Raw genomic sequence first — 17,440 nt, 5'->3', positions numbered from 1 at the left:
CCAGCAGGGGCTGCTTCCCTTTCCCACCCCCCTCCCAGGAGGTGACCTGCAGGGACCCCAGCCAGGGTAGGGTGGGGGGCTTAGATCACCACCCTCCTCAATCACTTAACAGGCCTCCCAGCACATGCAGGGAGTGGGGAAAAGCCTGGAGGACTTCTTTTCTTCCAGCTTCCTTCCAGCCACTGCTGAAAGGAAGGGAAGGCTTGCTTTAGCATCCCCAGCTTCTTGTCTGAGCCACTGCAGGCATGTGGCAGCATTTCTGGAATGTGTGTTCACTTGCTTTTTGGTTTAGACTTGCAAAGATTGAATTGATTCAGCCTTGGGCTTTTTGACTGACTGTCTTAGACTCAAGGTAACCCTCAGAAAATATCAGGTTCTAGCTTTCACTACAGAAAAATAAAAGATTCTTCTGTAGCAAAGAACTCAAAGACTGTAATGAGTCAGAATGTATTTGACACTGGATTCCTATTTGAGATTTCTGGCTTTATCTTGGGGAATCATGTTTTAGGTATTTGCTTTTACAGAATTAGACCTGCAAGGTATGTACTGTGGCACCCTGGCTTTGAAATACTGTTATGGGCTAACTTGTTCAGAGGCACTGGTTTTCATAGGCTGCAGCCTGATTCATCAGATGCTATATGGATAGACTTGCACAGAACAGGGGTACTAGACACATGACACAAAGAGCAGTAGGGTGCCTGTCCCCCTCAAATCAACCAAGCTAGCAATAAAAACCCCAAACAGCCTAACACTCAGTATACTTTAAGCATTTATTCATGCTTTAAGCAATTTTAATGCTTTTCATGAAGTGATTCACAGTGGGTATTATCTTCTTGAATTACAACACTTTGCAAATGCTTACAGTACCATGAGAAGTCCATAGTCTGCCATTTTGAGAACCTGATGCTGTGAAATATTACATTTGTTGGAGGTGGGCATTAAAAATGGAGTGAAAGAGGACTTCAATTTTTCAGTGAAAGATGGGTGGGAGAAAGGACACTTTGCCCATTTCAGACTTTGAAAACCTAGACAAGAAGTCTGTGTAGTCGCATGGTCGGTCGACGTCCATTTCTTGTCTCCATGCACAAACATTAATTCACTTATTCTATACCTGGTTCTTCAAATAGTGTGCCCCTACCTGCCAGAAGCTGGAATTACTACATCAAGATACAGAACAACACTACCAGCTTCCACTTTCCATTCAGGGCTAAGTAACCCATCGTTTAATTTCTGTAAAGCAGCAGTAATGGAAGGGTTTAACCATGCAGCCGGGTACCTTTTTATAACTGGTGTGGATTTACATAACGTATCAAAGTGGTAAAAGAAAGAACATGTTTGCTGTTACTGCAGTCCTTACTGGAGAATTTTATTTTCCCTCAAATCTATGCAGCACGATGTGATGACAGCAATCTATCTAATACAAAATATGCAGCTACATGTTTTAGTTGCATGGTGTGCACGTGCACATTTTACTGATTTGAGGTAAACAAATTGTAATTGCTTTGGGTTTTTTGATTTCTCAGTGTTGTCATTTTGAATGCAAATTCTCCATGGAGTTTCGGGAAGACTAAACTTTTTGGAACTTTCTAGGATAGTTCTTTATAGATTTAAATACTGTTCTTGGCATAAAAGATCACATCTACCCAAAGAACTTATTAAACCAGCTGAGTAGTTGAAACAAAGTTCTTTGCAAGTTTCCAGGCACAAGCATCCTTCTTCGTTCCTTGGAGATCTCAGAATGACAGCAGTGTCTCCCTATGCCTGATGAAGGGTGCTTGTGCCTAGAAGCTTGCAAAGAACTTTTGTTCCAATTACTCAGTTGTGATTATCTTTTATGAGACCATCTACCCAAAGAACCTTGCTTGCCTATGTCCCTTAGACCAACATGGCTACAACCAAAACCTTACTTGACATAATACATTCTCTTTAATATTAAAAGTTGTCCCCTCATTTCAGCATAGAACAATGCTTGATTTTTTAGCATTCAAGGATTTTGTAACTGACTGTCTAAAATATGTTTTTAAAAACCTTTAATACAGTTTGACTTAATCTTCTCCCCCACCCCCTAGTCTCTTACTATAAATGATCTGCTTCCTCATGTGTTCAGAGCCTCAATTAGAGCTGACAGTAGTTTATGGAGGCATTCGAGACATAACATTATTTTGATGTGTATCATTGCTAAAGGGAGATGATTACTATCATGCATGACAAAGCGGCATTGAGCTCGTGTTGAACACCGTACTTGCATTGGGATGAGAGTTGAAATAATGAATCCAAAGGAACATGGAAAACATTGCTTGGTTCTTGGGACTTCTGTAATAGTCTCCAGCTAGAGAAAAGGTTGGCCCTGCCTATAGTTTTGCCAGATTTGATGGACTTGAAAAGTATACTTAATGGACTGTGCTCATACTTCACAAGAAGCAGCTGTCCCTTTGCTCTGTCCAACTCTGCTGTTTCCTGTCACTTTGCAGTATTTCCACAAGGTGGTTGGACAGCTGCTGCCTCTTGCCTACACTCTGCTGAAGAGGAATTTATTTGCCGAAATCATTGAATCGCATTTGGCAAACAGAAGTGCAGAGACTCCAGACCAACTTGCAGCATGAGCCAGAGAAGAGGTGGCAACCCATTTCAAGCATTAATGGAGTCAGACTTGTTTTCTTGCAGAGCCAGTGCGAGCTGTGCTGGTGATGTGATGTTGTTTCCTATGTGTGATGATAAATAAACTGTTTTTTTTCTAAATGAGTGAGTGAGTGCTGTGCCCTGGAAGACCTGCATAGTCAGGGAAGGGAGAAGATAGCATCTCCACTTTGGGCACTTGCCACGTGACTGGACTAGGAGGTATCACTTGACTGTGTGCCTCAGCAGCTCCTACTTTTATTTCCTCCTGAAGTTAGGATCATTTGCAGCTCTGTAGCAAGGACAGGACCCCACTGAAGGAGGAGTTGTGAGTGTGGCAGCATCTAGTGCACATCTGTCCTGTTGTATGTGCAGCGCTGACCCTGCCATGAGAGCCCAGCTGCCTCACCCGAGTCTATGGCCTCTGCTGCTCCCTGCTATGTGGGGCTGCAGGGGCCTGGCCCATGACTTGCTCTGCAGCTGCTGCCCTCTAGAGCAGGAGAAAAGTCGCTCCTCTCTCTGAGCTGCTTCTGGGCTTTTGCTGTTCCAGCCCAGGTGAGGGTTCAGCATCAGAGGGCAGAGCCATGGCCCTTCACTGTCCTTTGTGGGTGCAGAGAGGCTTGGGCAGGGGTCTACGTGTTTGCTGCTCTTTTCATATGTTAGCCTGTACCTCTTCAGGCCGGCATCTGCCCTGGAGCACAGAGAAAGAAGAGTGACTGCTTCTCAGCTATGATCTAGCATCTAGCATACAAGTGCCACTCCCTGTTTTCTCCCACCTTCCTTTCCAGCACTATCAGTGGCAGTAGGCAAGTGCTGTGGGTTCCTGTGTGGCCTTGGGTGCCTATTGCAGGTGCTTTGCTGAGGAAATGTGGCCTTAGCTTTTTACCTGCAAGGTGATCTGTGGGCAGTGCTGCAGAAGAGAAGCCCCTTGCATCTAAGGCAGCAATCAGACTTGAGTAGATGCCACATACCACTGCCTCTTCCCCAATCCAACATACTGTTCCCAGGTGCCCACCACATATGCTGGATGCTCTGTTTTGAGAGCTGTGATTGATATGCAATCCTGCTACTCAGTGCTGGGGCTTGTTAGGGTCCAGCAGTGGGAGTTTGGCACCAGCAGTACACACTGAAGACAAAAGGGGGTGAGATGTGCCTCTTCTTCCAGGCCCTTGATTTTACCTCTGAAACTCAGTTGGCACATGGAGGGGCAAAGGGAATCCTTCCTCCTCTGCTCCCCAGCATCAGTATTGCAGGGCAGCATCTCTGTCCAAATCACTTGGCTGTATGGTAGCGGCAATGATGCTCTGTGGTTTGTGACCTGAAATACTCTTAAAATATGAAAAAGGAGCTGTTTAGACCTACAGTATTTAGCAGAGGCAGCAAAGTATAAGGTCACCTATGAACAGGGTGACTGCAGAAATCAAATCATGACTTCATGGCATGAAGTTCAGAAGGGGTGCTTTCAAACATCTGGCTAAAATCAGTGCTAATAGCAACATGCATCAGCTATGTTGCAAGCTTCAGATAAGCACTTCTGCTTGCTCTCAAGTTGGCTATATATGATTTTCCCCTAATTTTCAGCACAAGAAAACTTTTCTTTAAAGAATGGCTTCCTATGGTACTAAGATGGGATATGAAAAGTAATGTGAAAAATCCTGATTTGATTATTTTTGCTTTCTTCTTTAGCACCTTAATTTTTCAAAGCATCTCTTCATTCATGCTCAGCCTAAGTGCCACCCCCTTTCCACCTGCATTACCAAGCATTGCCAAGCAGTGTAATGAAGACACAATCCACTTTACTGTGTATATCTCCAGGTCACTTTAATTGGTATTATTTTACCTTAAACTATTGCAAATGCCTCAGTGGATTTCTCTTCAGTTTGAAGACACACAAGGGAAACAATATTATTGTCTTATACTGACTTCCCATTTTACTTATTAGAAAGACAACACCACATCTGCTTCCAGTAACCTTCAGGGCATGACAGAAGTATTACTCGTTTGAAAAAAAAATCAAATGACTATAAAGAAATAACTTATCAGCATCACAAGATATTGTAGAACAGGGGCAGCCCACCAGGCCATTTGATCTGGCTTGCACAGCCCCTAAAAAATTTAGAAAATTTATTATCTGCCTGTGCGTGCCTGTCAAAGATGACAACATGCCAGTGGCAGCAGGACCCAGGAGGAGGGTCAGGACTTGTAGCACCAAGTCTCGCCTAGCCCTGCCCCACCCTCCAACCCCCAGCTGGAAGCTTCTGCCTAGCAGAGGCTTCTGGCCTGGCAACCCTGGGGCTGTTTCCTCACCATCCCTCCATCCAAGAAAGCAAACTCAGATGAGAATGGGTGGAGGGAGGGAGGCAGGGATCACTGGCACAGCAGGAGCCAGGCCTGCCTGGCTGGCATCATGAGGTTCCCAGCTGCATGGGCAGAACCGCAGGAGCCAGACTGCCCCCATAGTTCTTGGCTGGCTCCTGCAGCATCCTGCAGTCCCAGTCATGTAGCCAGGAACTGTGTGCTTCCTGAACGACGGTGGGGGTGGGGGTGCAGTGGCAGCGAAGGAAGGGAAGTGGGGAGTGGGGAGGAGTGGCAGCAGGCAGGTGGGAGCACAGTGCCCCAGAGCCAGGGCCAGCGGCAGCAGGAGCCAGCTTGAACCACAGGGGTGAGGCTGGCTCCTACTGCATTCTGCCCTGGCCTTGCAGCCAGGAACCATGCACTGCTGGAGCAGCAGGCCGGAAGGAAGGGAAGTGGCAGGAGCAGGGCAGTGGTGGCGGCAAGTGACAGTACATGGATGGGCAGGAGTGCAGAGCCCATGCCAATGCTCTGGGGCCAGGGCTGGCAGGGGCCAAGGGCAGGGTGGCAGGAGCACAGATCCCAGGCTGGCAAGGGCTGTATGGAGCTGACCCAGCTCCATCCCCCTCCCTGCTGGCAGCCCAGCCATGTGCAGTCCTGGGGCTTCCTGGGACCACACACCTCCGAGGCTCTCTGCCTGCTGTGGGCCATGAGCGCCCCAAGGCCTCGCCACCTGCTGTTGCTGCTGGTGGCAGGGGCTGTGCGCAGTGAGGGAGGGGCACATGCAGTGGGGGGCATGTTTGTGGGGGGTCCCACATCCCACCATACACACGTACCCACAGACCCCTCACACTGTCATACTCATGCACTGACACTCCCCCATGCACACCCCACACCCACACTCCCTCACACACCCCAGCCACCCTTCCCCCCACAAACCCCATACCCACCCACACCCCACATATCCTCCCACAAACCTTACACTACCCACCCACATCCCCCACAAATCCACACATGTACCCACAACCTCCCCCACACTCCACACACATACCCACAGTCCCCCATAAGCCCTGTACGAACCCACCTGTACCCCCACACCCCTCCATAACCCCCCCTCCCACAATATACAAAAGAAAGACTTCATTTTAAGCTATTATGCAATCACCTCTATGTACACTAAGCACACACACATAAATCAGGAAAAAAATATTTTTCAAAATCAAATTAATGCACGTTGCTTGATTTTTTTAATACAATTTTTTTTCTAGTTTCAAGATGACAAGCCCCTTTGCCAAAAGGAGTACTTCTGGGGCCCACGGTCGTTAGGGGGCAGGACTTTTGGTTCCAAGATGGCAACCAGGGGGCAGGGCACTTGTCAAGGAGCAGAACTACTTTTGTGGCTCTTGACAGCTCACAAAAACTTAAGCGTCCCTCCAGTCGAAATAATTGCCTGCCCCTGTTGTAGAAAATACAAGGCATTTCATAACTTTTTGCCAACATGGAGTCATACATTATTTTTCTTTCCACAATTTGTTTTTTGAAAGAAAAGAGTTTATGCACTTGATACATGTCTACTGTTATGTAGCTAATGTATCTGAAGCTGCTTTTTCCTGCTGTAATATGAAGTTTTGCAGTACTGTATCTTGCTATTATGCTTTAAAAAACATCAAACAGAACTCTCTTGAGGCTCTCTGGGAGTATTCAATCATAAAAGAGGATGCCCATAGTAAGTTTGTGCTCCTGCTACCTATGTTGAGTCAGCACAGCTGTAGAGGAGCAATTAGGTTTCTGTTGGAATTCATGCATCACTTAAATTCAGTAATTAGAATATTACTTATTGTAAAAATTCAGTTAACATTTTAGATAGGAAGGTGACCTGTAACTACTACTCTTGTAAAGTCAACTAATGTAACACAAATCAGAGAGATGATGCATCATAATATTCTTGGAGACTCTTGTTACACCGTAAATACACTTCAAACACTTGTATGTATGTCTAGCATACCTAGGCTTCTGAGTGGGCTCAGAATTATTCATTTTGTGCAGAAAGATTAACCTTCCTGCAAGTGTAGGCAAAAACCTGCCACCTTTATTTAAGCTGCAATTCTGCAAAGACTTACCTGCTTAACTGCATGTCTTGCAAGTAGTTTCAACAAAGTAATTGAATAGAACTATTCCCAGCGCCTAAAGATCTTTGCAGGACAGGAGCCTTTCCTATGGATTTTCCAGCTTCCATTAGGAAAAACTTTCAGGGCTGCATTTAAGGGAAATAAGAAACACCTGCCAGTAAACCATTCAACTGACAAACTAGTGAGAAAAAGTAATCCTTCACTTAGTACTAGATGCCTTCATTTGCTCCTCACTGGACATGTCTACACATGCTTTTATGTGCACCTAAACTGGCTAATGCGTATTAACGTGATTTAGGTGCGCATCTACACATGCACACACTAAGGAACATTAGTCCTAAGTCAATGGACACACACCACTGTGCATTAGCTCACCTACGTTTGCTAATGTGACTTAGCTATTGGCATATACACTTGATACCTGCTTTATGCAGGTATCAAATTTAGGCTTGAATCATTTTTAAAGTGCATTAAGGGCACGTGCATGTAGACACGCATCCTTAATGTACCTTAAATTGGGCTAATGTGCAATTAATGTGCATATGTAGACACTTCCACTGTGTATTTTTTAATGAATATTGTTTGAGAGTAAAAGTAGTGGGGCTGCACCATGCTTTAACTATAGAACTGTGGCTTTAAGATAGTATGTTAATATTCAGGAAGCAAACTGTTTTATTATTGCACCTAAATCACTCTTTTAAAAAATGGACATTTGGAAATTCATATATTAGCACTGAACTCTTTGCCCCCTAAATTGAGTCATTGCAAAACTGCACAACAAGCTGATGTCTTCTTATTCATTGCAATTTTACAAGTTTATGGGTCCTTTTCATATGTAAATTTCTTGCTGCTAGTTTTCTTTTGGGGAAGCAGTACACTTCCACACATGTGGTATGTCAAATTCAGAGGGGAAAACACCTGCAATGTTGTTTGATAGAATGTGACAATTAAAAGTCAAACAAAAATGATCATACAGAAATTTTTAATATGTTTATGATTAAACCATCACAGTAATCAGAATATTTACTGTAATGATACTCAGCTCTATCACACTATTATAAATAAAAACATTAAGATCAATATTAAATACAGCTCTAGGCAACATCACAGATTAACAAATTATGCATTCTTCATGAACCAGGAACTGAACTGTTTTGTTTTTTTTCTCTCTCAAAAAAAAAAAAGTGCTGACACCCCCCACTCTCTGCATAACCACATTTGTTCAAATTAATAACCTGAATAAGGCTCTGGAAGTTCTTCATTAGAAAATGAATCTTTTTGTTGAATAGCACAGGCACACTTACTTCAATATCAATGACCGGGTGAGACATGTCTTGTATGTCATTAAGGAAAGCTTAGCTGGTAAGAACAGTGAACAGAAACCCATGGAATCAGCAAAACACAAATGCGGTACTTGAATCTATATTTTAAAACAATAAGACACAGTAAGGGCATGAATTGTATTTCACTTCATGCAGAACAGTCAGCGCAGTGTCCTATGATAAAGACAGCAACAGGAATCCGGGAGCTTGAACTACTTAAAAACAATATAAGGGAGAATGCTATGCTCTTCTGCTTTATAGAAGAGCAACATGTTTTAGGCGGTGATGATAATTAGCTAAGAAGCTTTTTACTGTCTCTGTTACATTGGTTTTAACTCTAGGGACTCTCAGAAATTTATGAAGTGATTCCAGACTGACAGAGTTGTAGTGGAGCAAAATTTGGTCCACTAAGCTTTGGCTCCAAATTTTAAAAAATACATTAGTTTTTTGCAAAACCACAAGTTTAACCACAGGTCAGTTCCCTGCTATCATTCCAAACCAACTGAAATCAGAGTGCAGTAGGTGCTGCAGGGAAGTGCCATGCATTCTGCTGAACTAAGATGCAAGAGATGAAAAACAGCAGGGTTTAAACATTAATTGAACTGTAATGAGCACTTTGGCCATAATTCAGAAAATCTTGTAGCCATGTTTGTTATCTTTAAGCATGCCAATAGCTCTGTCTACTTCCACTGGAGTATTAGTATATTTAAAGATAAGCATATGCTAAGTATTTTCCTGAATAAGGGCTTTTGAGATGAGTGCTTTAGAAACACCTAAGAGTCTTAGGTATTTTTACCTGTTTTATTTTTGCAGTCTCATGGGTATACTGATATTAGGAAGCAACTGTATCAAAGTCCAGGCTACACACATAGCATGTCTACCCATGCATTTACACCATCTTAAATTTACTGTGCAGTAAGTTACTGAGCATTAAGTGGGAATAGGTCAGCATCTACACATACAGGCTTTAAAGCACATTAATGCTGTGTGGACTGACCTGGAACTAGTTAGCCCCAAGTCAGTCCACACACACAGGGTTACTGCGCAGTAAGGTCTCTACATGTGCATTACTGTGCAGTAATTAATCGGGCATAAATTTGATACCTGCATAATGCAGGTATCAAATTTACACTCAAGTTGGTCTAAGTTGCCATATTTACTGCACAGTACGGGTGTGCACATATAGACATGCACCTGTACTGTGCACTAGTTTTGGTTACTGTGCGGTAAATGTGCACATGTAGCTGCACCCACTGAGATGAATGTTCCAAGACATTATTCCCTACCAGAACTTTTAATTGTTCCAACAACAGTCTTACATTTTGGGGCACAATACCTTAGGGTGTCACCTTTTCTTTATCTCAATAAGTGAACATGTTCAGCTAGTGGTTAAAGTAGATTTTCCAAAAAGAAAAAAAGCCAAGAGGATATGAAATTTGTCAGTCATCCTGCTATCAAGGGTGCATTGCTGCAGCCGAGCTCCTACCCAACAGTTCAAGTAATAGGTTTCCCCCACTTCCCCACCCCAAAGTCTATGTTTCATCAGAAATTACAGCCAGAGCACTGCTAGATTCCTGAAAAAAAAGTCCAAACAATAACCATTATTTTTGTCTTATTTTTAAAACCCTACAGTGTTTAAAAAAAGGATTTATCATTTTACTGTTTCAGTTCTCTGATCATAAATAAATGGAAACATCAAGTTTATGGCAGTGAGTCAAGCTTGAAAATATTATTATGTGCATGATGGATCAGAGTTAATTTCTTTTTCTTAAACCCCTTTTATCCAGCTGTAAACTTTTGCCCAACCCTCCATAATTTGTGGAGGATTTTGAATTATTCTACAAAATCACATTAAAAAGGTAGAGTTAGTTATGTGAGATATTAACTGATTTGTATTTAATAGATTTTAATCCATAAAAATATAAATAAAGAATGGTAAAATTTCAAGAAAAAAATATACATTTAGTGCAAGTTATGATTTACATTTCTTACTTCCAGTCAGTAGTAAAACATGTTTTTGTGGGAAAGGAAAAAATAAGATGACTGATTTTTAATTTTATGGAAAAAATCTCCAGTGTTTCAGCATGCAATTATTATCAGATACACTTATACAGAATTGTTTCTGCTCTTAACTATCAGAGTAGCAGTATTTTCTTTATACTGCACAACATTGGTATATATCATAGTGTTTTCAATAATACAAAAATTGCATAAGACCAGGTCACATTATTGATATATTCTGCAGCAAAAACATTATTTTTCCTTTGAAACTCAAGTTTTCTCTGTGTTTAATTTTTCTCAAATCACAGCACACTGGCTGCAACATTTCACACATGCTTCTTATAAAGTATTACCTACTCAATCTGCTTTATGCAGGGGATCTGTACTGCCCCAATGATTTCATGATGTACAAACTACATGTTTAATGGCACAAGAAAATCTCCCTTCTTGTGATCAAACCTCAGTAAATCACAGCACATCTCAATATGAGAAACTACTGCTTCAAAAGGGCACACCAGTTTTAAAGAGGCTTCGTTAATGGCTCAGGAGAGAGAGAAATAAAAGCTCTTCTGGAATGTAGAAAGGTGACATGTAATAATTATACATTAATGAGTTAACTCAACAGTTTTCAATGGTAAAATGGGCAAGACTTTGCAGTCTCCAAAAGATGGCTCAATTCAAAATGATCCCTCCAGAAACAGGGACTAATAATGCATCTCTTCAATGCTGAAGTAACAGGTTAAGGTTTGGAGAATTCCACTTTCAGATACAGCTTTCCCACTGCACTATCATGGCAGATCGCACATCAGGGAACGCATCCAGTGCAGGACAGCAGAAGTTCTCTTTCCCCATGCTTCGGTGGAGAACGCCACTAACTCTCCACACTTCCCCAGACCAATCCTGAATTCCAACAGCATTATTACGCAAACACTCAACTCTCATTTCTGATTTTAGTAGAATCTCTCAGACTAAAGTGTTGTGCTATTCAACAAATGAACCTCCTCTTCAGTTTCCTCTCTCTCCTCAGCTATGGGTTTCAGTTGAACATTATTGAGGCGGGGTCTTGGTTTGCCGTCTGGGCCATATGACGGAGGATATCTTTTTTTGTTACAATGCCAAGGAGGCGCCTGTGAAGCAAGAATAGAAGAGAGCTATTAAACTACAAGGAAAAAGAGAAGAACAGAACACATCTGTAGCCAAGTCCTTTTTGTTGACAGGAATGGAGGAAAGTAAGTATCCTGATTTTCTTATTTAAACAGAAACATTTGATTAATAAAAATAGAGTAACCATCCATTTGTTAAAAAACAGCAGTGCTGGGACACCAGATCAGATGGTCACTAAACTGCACTCCATTTTTACTTATATACAAGTAATACTAGCAGAGACCATGCCCATTTGTATTTAATTTTTGTTTGTTTCTACAAAATGAAATTTTGATTAACATATGCCAACAAAAAAGTAATAAAGGACAAAGAAAAAAAAGGTGTGAAAAGGAAGTGATATTGATCCCGTTTCGTAAAGAAAATACGTTTGAGTCCAGCCATCAAGTGACAAATTCGTTGATGGCTCCAAATCATAATACCAAATCAAAATCCCTCTTTTTTAAATAGAAAGGATCTTTCTAGCCTACTATATTGTCTTGGGTTGGGTGGCTATGTTCATAAGAGCACAAACAGCTGAGAACAGATCTTAATCAGTAGTTACTAGTGTCTTGAAAGTCAGAACTTTGGAAATTAACTACTAGTTTTAAAAGAATACATACATTTTCAATTTTGAATACTGTGCTCTTATGAAATGATCTTAATAGCTTTAAAACAACTGTGAAATATTAGAGTGAAGCTGTCTTAAAGGATAATATCACAGGAGAAGCAGAAAGCAGAAGGAATGAGCTGCTGCCCTTGTTATTCTTGTTAGTACATTTTGTTCTGTTTTATTAAAGGAGGCATGAAATACTTGTGAAATATTAGCATAAAAATGTGAATGCAATAATATGTTTTGTACAGAAGCAACTAAGCTTGGAGGGCAGGTTTAGTACAGATGCAGAGCAACCAATGTCCAAATTAGGACAATTTCTAAGTTACAACTAAGGTTAGATCACAACATCTTAGTTTACCAGTATCTAGCTTACAAAGTCAGTAGTAGAAATATTATAAGCCATTTAGTGGCTCAGGATGTAAGTAGCAGCATATAAAGGGACACACTGATGGCTACATGTACAAGTGACAGAATTGCAGCACATAAAATTCAGAACAAAAAATAAAAGGACTGCTCTTTAGGAGCATGCAGATACATGGGATACAACAGGAGAAGGTCTATGCTGCCATAAATTCAAATCACATCTGGTTTGGTTGTCAGAAGATGAAAGGAAGATTTTTGGCTTCATTGGCAGCTATTTAAAGCTACCAACATCAGAACAAGGAATATACTGATTGATACAAAAACTTCTAAATTTGTTATCAAGAAGAGAAAGACATATTCCTAGCTGGCCGTTTCTCCTCTAACAAAATAATCACAAGTGGATTTGCCCTCCTTTGGAAAACATCTTAGCTTTTTATCATTTCCTTTTAACGTTGTGATTAACAGTGAAGCTGATAAAAAGCTAGTATAGCAGTATAACTGTTTTTACAGCTTTATTTCTACAAATGAGTGATACAGTTTTGTATTACAGCCTCTTTAATACAATGATTGCATTTATTGCATAGAAAGATTTTGTTGTTCAGCTGATGTCATGATAAAAGAACACTGAACAGTTCACAAGTTTCATGCTTCCTGACTTCTAGCGTGTCTAATTATGAGATCTGATATGTCTAATCACCAAGGGTTCGACGTGCTGCTTTAGTTGCTCGAGATGCTCTAATATGTTCTTCTTTGTGATGATCCCCAAGACAATCCTGAAACAGATCATGTTATGCTAATAACTGTGTGAAATCAAATAAAAAAAAAGTTCCAATCATAACGAAAAAGGTTTAGAATAGAACAAAATGAAAAAACATGGGTTGCAATAATGCTAATAATGAAATAGTTAAATTAAAAATGAATTGAGTCAGCACCCTTTCAGACAGAGTGACAGTTTGCTTTTTACTTGCCACAAAACTGTTTTCATCTCAGAGAAATCTATTCAGAGCTTGAGTATGGATTATGGAGTAAGTTTACCACCATCTTATTCACCCTCCTGAATATCAGTCTGTGCTTATTTAAGTATTGAAAAGTAAAGCAAGGAAACTGAAATTTAATTCATTTTCCTTCTTGAAGTACACAGCTCTAATCTCATGTAAATCTTGAGTACTTTTAAAATTTGAACCTGCTACAGTACATGCTCTGGGCCAAAATTTCAGAAAGTCAGAGCAGTTAGAAGTTTGAAGGTACACTTTGTATCAAAATCATTTGGGGCCCTAGACAGTGGATCTGATTCTCCACTCCCCGTGGAATATATTAGGAGCAACTCCACTGAATTACAACTCTGGTATAAATTAGCAAAAACTGAGGCTCGCTCTCTTTCTACATCTGAAGTTAATGCAAGCTTCCTCTTCTAAGTTTGTAAAGCACTGTTGGTACACAAACTAGTTTTAATGAAGCTTAACATTGGCCTTTCAGCACATATTTAATTTTCTGTTACTAGTGTTCTTTTTGCCAAAATTTGGCTTACCATAGCACTTCCTGCCTATATGTAAATTTGCAACTCATTATTACCTGATGTATCATCACTTAAAGCTGGACATATGTGATAATGGAGAGTAAGTTTATGACATATCACAAGATTACAGCTAAAGCTGGAGAACAAAAACCAGTTAGTTACAAAACAGCAGATTAATGAAATAACTCTTGTTTTCTTTCTACTTTACTATGAAAGAAATTCCCTTCAAATCACCATAGGGTTTGATTTTATTTTTGAACAGTTAAGCTTTCTTTGTAGTTGAACAGTTACATCTTAATACTCCTGCATTTGAGCACTGAAGCAAAGGCTAAGGATACTATTTTATTGTAGCAGTTAGCTTGACATAAATATTCTTCTCTAACAGCTTAGTATTGCAGATTTTGTTCCCCATTTTGGTTTCAGGAATATAACTGCATCTGTACGCTGACTCTTACTTGACAGACCATAGACCATAAGTCTCTTGCCCTGAGAAAGCATTTTAGGATATTTCTTAAACTTCAGAAAGCCTCCACCATCTGTTTAGTACATGGCTGCGTTCAAGGACAATTTTAAGGCACAATTAACAAGGCATTTGTTTTACAGATTTTACCATATGAGTATATATATCAACCTGGAAATCAGTTTGCTTTAACTGAATAGCTTCCACTTTATTGCAGTAGGCTTTTCACATAAACAGTTTCAAACATTTCAGTTCTCTAGTTTTAACTTCCATAGTCATTCACCCTAAACAGCATGAATTACTAAGGAAAGCTAATATATACTAGAGGGACAGTACGTTAGACTGCTACAATTAATTATACTTTACATATATCACACAGAAGGTATATGAAGTAGTGTTTAGTAAGGGAACAAGTGTTCATGAAGTTGCCTTAATAAACGAGTTATTATTCCTTTACCAGTGCCAAAGATGGTCTTAATTTATTTAGCTAGAAAAATATACCAGGATGCCAAATCCCCAGATTATCATTTATGTAGATTATCAATCCTAAAACAACATTTTAAAAGGATGCCTTGACATTTTTTTTAAAGGGGGTTCTGGCTTCAACTTTCAGAAGTAGCCGATAGCTGTGCAGCTTCTGGTACACCCAGACAATAGATCCAAGGTTTTGAAACCCCATAACTACAGTCTGGAAATGGAGATCAGTGGGCAAATTTTCTCCTGCTAGCATGGAAGCCCTTTTCTCCCACAAGCATTTGCAGAACAAAAGTCTATGCCAAAGCACTGGACACACAAGCGGTGCATAAATAAAAACAGAGAATCTGGTCTTTCTGTCTTGTTCCACAGACTGTTTTTGCTTGACAAACCGTTTCTTGTAGATGCCGGAGAGCCATGCATACAAGATTGTGAGCACAAAGTGAGGGACCATTAAAAAAAAGCTATGAATGAGTGGGACCGACTGCTCATTTTCTTGGGATATTGGGATAAAGTGTAACAAAAAAGAGAGCATAGACCTGAGTTGGCTGAAAAGCATGGCCTTGGCTTACAACGCTGAAAGAATTTGTTCAAATCTTGCAGAAGCCCTTGCTCTCAGAAATGAAAAATATAGCATGATTGGCATAGATGATCATTAACAGCCCCTTTTTGGTCTTAAAAAACAGTTAAAAAATACCCTGGGATGTCAACCTATGATCCTTTTGTATTTTCTGTAAAACAAAGGACGGTGGATTTGGACTGGTAGCACTGATGGAGGAGAACATAAGCATGGGAAAATGGGTGAGTAACAAATTATTACTTATTGGTGCACAAGAGAAACAGGGGGCTGTAGCTCAGGCCAAACTTTAATTACAGTAAGCTAGGTATTCCTGCACCCTGCATCAGAATGAAACCAGTGAGAATAAAAGCAGCAGGCTAGTACCATGCTTCATCTATTAAAGTTTACAATAGAAACTGCTGTATAAAGATAAACATCACAGGCTGTTTCACCTTTTAAGTATGATTTTCCACTCTGCAATCCATTTTTTAACTGGATGCAAATTGATAATATCAGAATTAGGGCAGAGACAGAGGGAGAGAGAAGTTAGCTGAGCTATCCCCTTGCATAGGCAGGTGATACGAGTGGCCAGTGTTAATTTATCAAACTACGTCATTCTGATAGAATATATTGTTTCAGAGTTGTTCCTGCTGGAGCAGAACATACAGCCAATTACCTGGCTGGCTTTTCCAACTTCAGTTAGCAAGTAAGATTCACCAGCTAAGTTCTAACTCAGCAGCCAGCTGTCCCTTGCTAAGGTCAGGCTATAACAAAGTCATTAACTTTGCTACACTATACACTAAACACACAGGGATCAAGTTTAAGGTGTCAGCATTATATTAGTCACCAGCAGTACACCTGACAAAATGAAAAGCATTTCTGCCCCTGTACTCACCCATTGTGTGTTACAAGGCACTGCCTCAGACCCAGCTTGCGGAAAATATCCACCACTATCTCCATTGGTGTGTGGTCTGTCACGGTGAAAGGGCTCATATCAAGAATGCTTCGAAGCTTCAAAGGCCGAGGACTCTCTGCTGGAAGTGATGGGGTATGTTGGGCAAAACAGACCCTGGAACTGCCAACAATACCTTCTTGCTTCTTTCTAGCACTTTCTTTAATACAAGGAAAATAAAAAAAGTTAATACAGAAGGAAGAATTCACATTCTTGGTGAATATAGTTATGTGAAACCTGCAAATTTAGGTGAAACCTATGAATTCTACTCAAGTCATCAGATTTCAACACGTTTTATCCTATGGACTCTACTCCGATTGGTGTTTTTCATTTCTCTCTCCAACAAGATGCACTATGCAGAGACTAGCAGATGTGACATCTACCATACAACTCCGGCTGTACTCTGTTGTTAGTGGGACCTAATAAAGGTTTCAGATATATGTTCCAGCATGCAGTGGAATGCATCTTTTTTTTCTACCAATTATGGAATTTGCATGCTACTTAATAATGTTGTAAGCAGTGGACAGCTGCTATCTGAGTGCAGTGCACAGGCAGGCTTCTTAAAGAGTGGGAGGACTGCCTCAGGACTGTGCTCTATATGCAACTGTCTTACGGCTGCCACATCCTGCTGCTACTGAAGCCAAAGCATATTATTTTGAGCATGTCGGGGGGAATGAATGAGGTAATCATGTGACAAATGTGAAAGGTTAACTACAGTATGTCAAGAAAGTCCTCGATGCCTTTCAGCACAAATAGCCTCTGTCACATGAGCACTGAGACTGAAGTGAGTAGATTATATCAAATGGGAAAAGCAACCTCCTTTTCTGAAATTCCTTGATGCAGCTTGCAGAAACCATTAAAATGCATGTGGTACATAAGTCCAGTCTGGTGCACACACTACATGTGGCATGCAGGACCGGACAGACGTGCACTCTGCATTTGGTGCCTGCCTCATAACGGACCCGCATTCCAGATCTGGCACACAGGGCCAGTCAGTAAG

The 17,440-nt window shown here is 40.8% G+C and overlaps 2 protein-coding genes across 5 annotated transcripts in view; one reads left to right on the top strand and one right to left on the bottom strand.

Annotated features, from left to right (window-relative positions):
- The window catches only part of LOC109309745 (histone PARylation factor 1), a 15,468-nt gene extending 12,726 nt beyond the window's left edge, over positions 1-2,742 (top strand). The window contains exon 8 of the mRNA XM_019534610.1: positions 2,472-2,742. Within this exon, the coding sequence (XP_019390155.1) occupies positions 2,472-2,603 (132 nt within the window). The 3' untranslated portion in view covers positions 2,604-2,742. The remainder of the gene's footprint in view (positions 1-2,471) is intronic.
- A 7,515-nt stretch (positions 2,743-10,257) lies between these two features.
- CLCN3 (chloride voltage-gated channel 3) overlaps positions 10,258-17,440 on the bottom strand; it is a 139,235-nt gene continuing 132,052 nt past the window's right edge. For 2 of the 4 annotated variants that reach the window (XM_019534606.1, XM_019534607.1), the window contains 3 exons: positions 16,384-16,600; positions 13,177-13,252; positions 10,258-11,487 (listed from right to left, as the gene is read on the bottom strand). In XM_019534606.1, coding sequence (XP_019390151.1) covers positions 11,329-11,487; positions 13,177-13,252; positions 16,384-16,600 — 452 coding nt within the window. In that variant the 3' untranslated portion in view covers positions 10,258-11,328. The remainder of the gene's footprint in view (positions 11,488-13,176; positions 13,253-16,383; positions 16,601-17,440) is intronic. The other 2 variants (XM_019534608.1, XM_019534609.1) reach the window with 1 other exon arrangement.

The sequence above is a fragment of the Crocodylus porosus genome, unplaced genomic scaffold (assembly GCF_001723895.1).
Source record: "Crocodylus porosus isolate Cpor-Errol unplaced genomic scaffold, CroPor_comp1, whole genome shotgun sequence".
Classification (NCBI taxonomy): domain Eukaryota; kingdom Metazoa; phylum Chordata; order Crocodylia; family Crocodylidae; genus Crocodylus; species Crocodylus porosus.
The sequence above is the reverse complement of the archived record's forward strand: the minus strand, read 5'-3'. Positions and strand labels throughout refer to the sequence as shown.